The 9289-nt window shown below is 36.7% G+C and overlaps 1 protein-coding gene across 2 annotated transcripts; it reads left to right on the top strand.

The window, feature by feature from the left end:
- Positions 1 to 263: 263 nt before the first annotated feature.
- On the top strand, positions 264 to 6871 carry G6PC2 (glucose-6-phosphatase catalytic subunit 2). Of its 2 annotated transcripts, XM_033112841.1 has the most exons (5): positions 264 to 571; positions 1187 to 1296; positions 3281 to 3392; positions 5370 to 5485; positions 6314 to 6871. In XM_033112841.1, exons 1-5 carry the CDS (start codon positions 354 to 356, stop codon positions 6823 to 6825), a joined length of 1068 nt encoding a protein of 355 aa, XP_032968732.1. In that variant the 5' UTR covers positions 264 to 353; the 3' UTR covers positions 6826 to 6871. The 2 variants fall into 2 exon arrangements, with proteins under 2 accessions (XP_032968732.1, XP_032968733.1); XM_033112842.1 differs by lacking the exon at positions 5370 to 5485 and having other exon boundaries at positions 354 to 571; positions 6314 to 6338.
- The last annotated feature ends 2418 nt before the right edge of the window (positions 6872 to 9289 follow it).

Raw genomic sequence — 9289 nt, 5'->3', positions numbered from 1 at the left:
AATTGCTAATGTCTCTGCCCTTGAAGGAAATGAACTGTGCAAAAAATTTCAAGCAAACACGATCCAACTGTTCGTGCAAAAGGGAGGTTGCATAAGAAATTCATTGTATCTCTACCCAAATTTCCTCTTGACTTGCCACAGATCAGCATGCACTTCACCTCTTTGGCTCCAATTAAAATCAGAAATAGACAAGATTTTCAGCAGACAAGGGCTGACGTGCCCTCTCCACAGATGGTCAGCATCACATGTTGTGGTAATGACTGGACACGCCATGAGAATACCGTATAAAAATGGTGGGGCTCAGAGCACTTCAGCTCCAATTGCTCTATGTTTAGAATTGTCTCTCTTTCAAGATGGATTTCCTGCATAGGAATGGAGTGCTCATTATTCAGCATTTGCAGAAGGATTACCGAGCTTACTACAATTTTCTAAATTTTATGTCTAATGTTGGAGACCCCCGGAATATCTTTTCTATTTATTTTCCACTTTGGTTTCAACTTAATCAGACAGTTGGAACCAAGATGATATGGGTAGCAGTCATTGGGGATTGGTTCAATCTTATTTTTAAATGGTAAGATTTCTGTTTTGTTTCATTTTTCCGACAGCTTATTCTTAAATTTATAGCTTTGGCTTAATAATCACATTTTAAATGCGTATAGTTTTACTTGGAAAAATCTTTCAAACATATCAGTTAACTTGAAACACCAATTCATAAATAGAACTTACAAAAACCATAGAAATGTATACTTACATACAAATGTACATTTATATACAACTGTATACTAATGTACAAGTAAGTTCCAAAATCCTGTAACACATATGCTGTGATTAGACAAGAAGTTAGTTAAATGAACAGCACTATAATGAAAAGACAGATGATTCCAGGGACCACTTTGATATTCCTAGTCTAAGTACCCAAAGCACCCACAGGACTTCCCCTACAAGGAAAAAAGTCCCTGTTTTTATTGAAAGCTTTTATTGAAAGAATGCCCAAACCCCAAATGACTGTGTCATCCTCTATACTGAGAGACAGACCAGAACTCAAGTTCTTTCAAAGTTTCTTAATCATGGGCTCTCCCTATCAACCCTCTGCTTGAATCATTTTTATAGGAGAAAATAACTAGTCTCCAATTAAGTAATGGTTGTGTGTTTAAATATATGCATATTTATATTTCTTTAAATACAGGATATTATTTGGTCATCGGCCTTACTGGTGGGTCCAAGAAACTCAGATTTACCTAAATCACTCAAGTCCATGCCTTGAACAGTTTCCCACTACATGCGAAACAGGTCCAGGTAAGCAATCAAGTTACTAAAGATATTCCAACAGGGAATCATTATGTATGATTATCATCTAATACCTGTATGATATCAGAGAGAGTATCAAAGAAAATGTAATCACTGAGGGTGCTAAACGTTTATAAGCATAAAAATTGCTAATGGGAAAGAAAAGAAGTTTTATGAATAATCAAATTTCATTGTTATCTATAGAAGGGTAAATTTCATTGTTATCTATAGTTAGGAGACTACTCAAATGGTTTTATATTTGGCATTTATTTTTTGGAACAATGTAATGGTTTGGAACTAAAACAAACAAAAAACAGTTAGCTGAAACAAGTTGCCAAAGAACTATATTAAAATCCTAGAAATGTTGATTTATTTCCTGTTGAGCAACTTTCAAGTAATTATAGGTCTTCTGAAAATCTCACGAATGAGGAAAGAATAGACAAGTTTTCTGTAAGAAAGGTAAGGACTTCCTGGTATTACTATCGCCAGTAAAGATATCTCTGAACTTACAGTGATTTCTTAAAAATTTTTTTTCTCTTGTATGTAAGTATGTAACTAGGCTTCTTGGGCCACTTTTTATTATTATTATTATAAGTAAGATTCTGTATCAGTGTACAACCTTTACTATAGAAGTTGAATTTAAGACTATAAAAAAGTTTTTTGAAATATGTACATAAAGGAAATTACTGATGTTGTTTTAATTTATAAATATGTGTTATACCTCACCATAGTTTATTACATAAATCCTTGCCATTTTCCATCCTTTGAAATTAGCCCTGAATATAGTGAAAGTGTAAGTTCCTAGTGAGTTGTCTGAATATCTTTCTTTTTTGCTCTCATAAAAGTATCACCCATCTGTTACATTACTATCACACTGCACTATAATTAATTCTTTATATATCTGGCTCCTCCAGTAGACTGTGTGTTCCATCAGGTCAGGGATGGTGTGTATTTTTATCTTTGTGAAATCAGTGTGGGATGGATGGATGAATGGGTGGGTGAATGGATAGATAACTTTTGAGACAATTGAAATGTTACTTTTTAAAAAAATCCCAGCACTTCCCACATGTGTTCTATCTTTTGAGACATTTGCTGGGGGAAAAAAAAAGAAGAAGAAGAAGAAGAAGAAGAAAGATACATTGCATCCTATATTCACTTCTTGGAGATGTATAACTCACTTAAGCATATAAAAGTCTCTGAAAATTCCAGCATAAGAAATATATTTGAAAGAAATAGATCTACAAGAAATAGATTTGTCTTTGTTTGGTTTAACTTAATGTTTTTCAAAAAGAAACTGGTGATTAACCTGAATAAATCTCCACTTGGTAAAGACTCAGGGAGAATATCAAAGTAAAGTGACTTTTTAAAAAAATCCAGCTGCCTGGGAAGGACATTCTGGGAGTAGAAAGGCTACCTGTCTGCAGGCTTCTTCTGGCAGGACTGATGTCCCCTTTACAGCTTCTCCTCATGCATTTCATAACAAAGACTCCCACTGAAGCGGCCACCCACGAGACAGGCATAGAGGTAGCTACTGGTACAAGCGTGTAGTAGTCAATTGGTAAATCAGACATCGCAGTAATATCCTTTAGATCTTTGACTTTTCAGCCCAAGGAAAATAAACTGATTCAAGATCCAATACAAGTACTTAAATTTTCTCATCGATTGAAAACAATTAGATATAAGGAATGAGTAGAGAGATATGGCAGATTTTGGTGCAACACCCTGAGTTCTTAATTAGCCTTGAACATTTTAATTTCTGGAATTTGATGAACTTGAAAACTGTCGGGGGAAAAATGAAATAGTGTTTTGAAGCTCAGTTTAACTCAATTTTCTTTATTTCTACCTATGTCTAGACATTATATATAGCCTGTGCCCTGTGGTTTGTTTCTGAGTTATTTGTAATTTTTATGATTAATATGCTATTCTACTGTCCACTTCTGATGTTGATACTCTGTTACCCACCTTTCAAATGGATTGACACTTGTTCTTACAGGAAGTCCATCTGGCCATGCAATGGGCTCATCGTGTGTCTGGTACGTGATGGTAACCGCTGCCCTGCGCCATACTGTCAGCGGGATGGATAAGCCATCTACCACTCTGCACAGGTCAGCATTGCTCCAGTTTCTGTAGCACTGGAACATGACAGCTTTGAATACAGAAAAGTCCTTTTCAAAATTCATTTTAGTGTATTTTTAGTTCTTGAAATGTGCTTAGTCTATTCCATCATAACCAAAATAACAAAATGAATAGAAAATAAATATTTTGCTTTAAGATAATGTCCTAATCACCTCACAGCTATTGCCACATTATAGGGTGGGAAATGTTTAGTTGATTAATGATTTGCTAAAATTGCCTTTGGGTCTCCATAGTACAATAATCACTTTGGCAGCTTGTAAATAAGTTATCTATATATAAGGAAATAATTTGGCATGTACATTCCCTTGCTTTAAGATTAATTAGAAACTTTAAGAATCATCATTACCCTTGAATGCATCATTTAAATTAGGATAATTATGCTTCTTTCTTTGATTAGCCAATGTTTTTGACATAAATAACATAGTCTAGCTTTAAAGACTTTGCAACCTTTTTAATTAAAAACTTTCTAGAGACAAACTTAAGTTTGAATCTTAGTAGATTTAATGTTAGTAGATTTGTAATGTTCAGAAATACCTAGAACTTTAAGATTACTCAAAATTTTCCTAAGAATTGGGCTATTTCCTTCTCTTCTTTCCTGAAATATAAACACTTTAACTATCATTAAAACAATCCTGAGCATCACTTTGCTCATAAACTGCCTGAGATAAGATTTTTCAGTTAATTGCTTGAAAAAATACTAACACATATACCAAAGTTCTTTTAAAATGAAAAATTTCAAACATCCATCATATATTCCACTTTTGAGAGCAGTATTGGATAATATAAGAACCCAATGACCAAATGAATTTGGGCATGTTTAAATTATTCTAATGCGACAGACTATGCACTGTATGACTTGTCCAGAAACAACAGTAAAAAGTTGTTGTAATTTAAAAAAATTAGCATTTTCTATCTACAGACAATTTTTCAAAATACGAATCTAGATATAAGCTTTACATTTTCTCTGTAGTTCATTTCTTCTTCCAATTTTCAAACCTGGAAAAATAGTTGTTTTCTTTTTTTAAAAAAATTCTCATAATTCTTTTTTGAGTTTTATAACTGCAACATTTCTTCATCCATCAAAATGTATTTAGTATCTACTCCTTACCTTAATATTGCCAAATCCTTGTTTATTCTTTTTCCATGTGGAAACCCCTGCTCACTTCCTCTTTGGAAGTCTCATTTCTCTCTAATCCTTAGTTGTTCAATAACCAAAGTTTGGTCTGATTATCAGGAACAAACCACTCAGAACCCCCAAGGAATCTTAAAATTCAATATTGCTAATTTTTTAATTAAAGTAACAGGAATTGCTTGGATTTTAATATTTTTTAAGTTTTTGTACATTGCTGTTTCTAATCTAAAGTATTTAGATTACAAGCAATTCCCTTGTTCCTTGTTTCCTATATCTTAACAGCCAAGGAATCGGGACTCTTGAGTCTGAAATTAAAAGCAGTGAAAACTTGTCCTTGAGAGAATGCTCATGTGCTTTTCTTCAGAGTGGCAGCTGCCTCTCCAGTGAGTTTCTTCAAGCAAAGAAAGGTTGAGAGAGGAAAGTAAAGAGGAAGCACACATAACAGGGATTAAAAATAGATACAATTCATTTTTGATCATTCTGGATATTAGTAATTCCCCCAAACTTGAATTTTTCCTACTCCGTTAAAATAATTATTAGGATATCAAATTGGGTTCCTTTTATAGCATTTATTAAAATCTCAGCACACAGCACTGGTTAAGTTTAATGCATTGATAAATGTAGAAACCTCTGTTAAAGATTTTCAAGTCCTATGGAGCACATGGAAACATTTTGAAAAAAAGACTCAAGAATTATGATGTTATGTCACAGCTAGACAATTCCTCTAAGAAAGGTCATCTGGTGTCACCCCCCTAATTTTATGAGTGATACAATTTCTTTGCTTTTTACGCTTGTATCTATTCTTCCATCGTAGACTGACCTGGTCATTTCTTTGGAGTCTTTTTTGGTTGATTCAAATCAGTGTCTGCATCTCAAGAGTATTCATAGCAACACATTTTCCTCATCAAGTTATTCTTGGAGTAATTGGTGGTAAATATGATCACTTACCTTTGGTTGTATCATTTAAAAGCTTTAGTGTCATTTGAAAGCTTTGTTTTATGTTGTCAGATTCTCCCTGGTAATCAGATCTCCATTCTCAGGTAATTCTGCCACGCCACTGATACTTAATGCTACCTGGGAGCTTAAGTGGTTCAACACACCTCTCAAATCCTCCATGTACACAATGGCACATTCTCACTTAACGGGATAAACGTTAACCTCTTAGTGAGATGGGCTTCTCTGAAGTGTGACTAGAACTAAGTCCAACTCCCAAACCACCACTTCAGACAGCCTGCTTGTGTCTTGCTTTGGGAGACTTAATAATGGCATTCCAACCTGCACAGCATGCCAGTCTCTGAAACACCTGCCGTGATTTTACATGACTATGGAATTCATTTAGCAGCTGCTTTGTATTCCTGAAGTGCCATTCACCATGATTGAGTTTCTGCCATTCAGCCTCACATGCTTTTCAAAGGCTCTCTAAGTTAATTGGCTACGCAACTGAAATACTAATTACAAGCACCTAGATCAGTGCTCTGCCTATAGAATGGGTTGTCACTCAGGGCCAGGGATTCCTGAAAGATCCCCCTGTCATAATATAGGTGGCGAAAAGACCATGAGGCAAGTGTGTGTTTTAGTTACTGCCTTAAAACAAACAAATTAAAAACTAAAAAAAAACTTGGGAAAATCAATAGAGTCTAGGTGTCTAACACCCTTCATCCGTGAAAACTATAGCTACATTTTTTAATGCAGAGAGGACTGATTCCTGGGGGGCTGAGGGGCACGTAGTTACCTTCAGTGTCTCTTTCTCATCCCCAGGCATGCTTGTGGCAGAGGCCTTTGAACACACTCCAGGCATCCAGACAGCCAGCCTGAGCACGTACCTGAAAACCAACCTTTTCCTTTTCCTGTTTGCACTTGGCTTTTACCTGCTTCTCAGACTGCTTGATATTGACCTGCTGTGGTCTGTGCCCATAGCCAAGAAGTGGTGTGCCAACCCCGACTGGATTCACATTGACACCACGCCTTTTGCTGGACTAGTGAGAAACCTTGGGGTCCTCTTCGGCTTGGGCTTTGCAATCAACTCAGAGATGTTTCTCAGGAGTTGCCGAGGCGAAAACGGCTACAAGCTGAGCTTCCGGCTCCTCTGCGTCATGGCCTCGTGGAGCACACTGCAGCTCTACCATGTCATCAAAATCCCCACTCATGCAGAGCACTTATTTTATGTGCTGTCTTTCTGTAAAAGTGCATCCATTCCACTGACTGTGGTTGCTCTAATTCCCTACTGTATCCACATGCTAATGAAACCAAGTGAAAAGAAGATTGATTAGAGTTGTGCTGAGTTAGTGCTCTGCGGTCCCAGGATGACCCTCCTCCTGCAACTTCCAATAGAAACACAGAGCAGGGAGAGCCTGGGGGCTTCCAATCAGAGGGCCCAGGGCAGCCGCCATAGGCTTCATTCCCACCGGCACGTATATTTAGTTTGGTCTTCACAGTAGTCTTTTTTATTTTTTTTCTATTTTTAGTTAGTTGCCAACATGTAAAAACCATCACATTCGACATAAAAATCAGAATTTCTGTATTTTTTATCGAAAAATCACATGATAGGGCAATAGAGGGCCTGCACTCCCACCTGGAGACTGCTGCTGGCACTATCTCTTTATCACAGTCTGCAGCATCCCAACAAGGAGTCCCAGCATCGGAAGTCTTTATCATCTTCAGCTGCTTTGGGTGGTTCTGGGTATTTTAGTGGCAGTCAAATCCAAACCCCTCAGTTTTCAGATAAGGAAATGGAGGCTTCTTCAGGTAAAAGCACTCGTTTTTGTTACACCACCGGCACACAGGATTTAAAACCCTAATATTCGAACACACGTTTCCATTACACAATGTTGTATTTCTTCACTTTCAAGAAGTAAAAATCCATAAAATTTTATGTAGGTTCTATGACAATTGCTATGTAAATCAGCTATTTTTCCAAAAATGACATTAATATGCCACATCTTGTTTGACTTACACCATGCATGAGAGTCTTGAGGGGGCCAGTGTTGGTTCTAGGTATGGATACATATTCAGAGGAAAGGAAACAGGCCAGGCTACTGTCTGGGCTTGAACCTTTGCTTAACTCCTCTTCCCTGTTTTACAGTAGTACTTTCCAACATTGTAATAAATGCTGCTGAAGATACTCTGCTTAGAACACTGTTTACCACAAAAGGCTCATCTCCTCATGACATCTTTATACTTTATCTTTACGAGCCAATTTTTTAAAACTAGGGAAATCAAGTGACTTTCTCAAGGTCATGCTCCAACCCAGGAAAACTATTAAATGCTTATACTGTTAGCTGGGTTAATCTCTATGATACTGAACTGTGAATGAAATCTACAGCTTTACTTTAGAAAATTATTATGATAGACTGCTCATATTATACTAAGAATTTCTCAGTAAGGTTTTTTTTTGTCTAATTGACCTAGTAATTCTAGACTTTTAAGTTGATTATTCTGTCATATCAACCAAGTATATTTTGAGTCAGATTTTGCTACATATCTTAGTGACCTCTTATCTACCACAATGTTTCCTGTAACTTTTTTCAAGAATATCAGTACATGATTTCTTTTGGATGACATATTAAATAACCCATAAATATTTATGAAACATAACAGCACAACTGAATGCTATTTGATAACTTATTAGCTAAGGGTAACAAAACCATAATTATTGGTCCATTTCGAAGTGTATTTATAGAGTATGTTCTGTTGCTTTTACAAAACACACTTAATAGCTTTCTTTTTAAACGGTACTTGCACTTGATTTCAGTGATTGGGTAATTCCTAAGCAAAAAGCTGAGGTGTGAAGAAAGATTATCTTAAGAATGAAATTTGTCTCCTGTTGATGTGACATTTGGGGTGAAAGAGAGAAGACTCATTCCTAATGTGTGACTTCTGTTCCTTGGTCCAAGACTCTCAGTTGTCCTTAGAAGGTCACTTCAATCCTTTCACACTTTGTGATGGCATTGGCCTCATCACATGTTCTTCTGCACTTGTCAGAGATCTCATTCCTGTCTAAGAACTCTTTGTCCAAGTTTCATTTGGGATTTGTAATGTTAATCATGAAGAATCTCCATCCCAATACAGTCTCAGCCTGCGCTTCCCAAGGCCTGAGGAAACTGGGGCATTGGTAAGTAGCCAAGGGATCCTGCTACAGTGCTTGCCTCCACCATAAGTCCCTTCTCGGTTGCCAGAGAGAAGCTCTTTCAGCCACCACACAGTGAGTGCTGTCTGCTGGGTGATACATCATCCTCAGAAGGGGAATAGGACGAGCTGTGGGCTTGTTTTCTATAATTAATCCCCAGCAACTCTACCCCTATCTGCCATAAAACCCCAGAGTCCCCATGTGATGAGATTTCCCTTTTCACTCTCGTTGAAGTCTCCTGGAGGGGTCCATATGGTGGCAAATGGCTTTTGCAGTTGAAACTGCTTAGGCAGCAAGGGGAACAGCTTCTCACAGCCTTGGAGAAAATGTCTGCCTTTAATAATAACGGAATAGACTCTTCTGCTTCTAATTTATTTGCCAGAGTAAGTGGAATTGAGCTCATTTGATATGCTGTTATTATATCCATATATTCAAAATGTCTACACATCTACATATTCAGGAGAAAAATGTCAATATCATGAGTTTTCAGGGTGAAAATCTAGACAAATGACTTGAGAAACTGTCCAAGCAAGCACATATTTGAAAAGAAATGCAAAGGACTTTATTATTGCTGAAACTAGCTATCAAAAAGGGTTGAATCCTTTTCC

This window comes from Rhinolophus ferrumequinum, chromosome 8, assembly GCF_004115265.2.
Source record: "Rhinolophus ferrumequinum isolate MPI-CBG mRhiFer1 chromosome 8, mRhiFer1_v1.p, whole genome shotgun sequence".
In the NCBI taxonomy this organism is placed as follows: domain Eukaryota; kingdom Metazoa; phylum Chordata; class Mammalia; order Chiroptera; family Rhinolophidae; genus Rhinolophus; species Rhinolophus ferrumequinum.
This window is presented reverse-complemented; position numbering and strand designations above follow the sequence as displayed.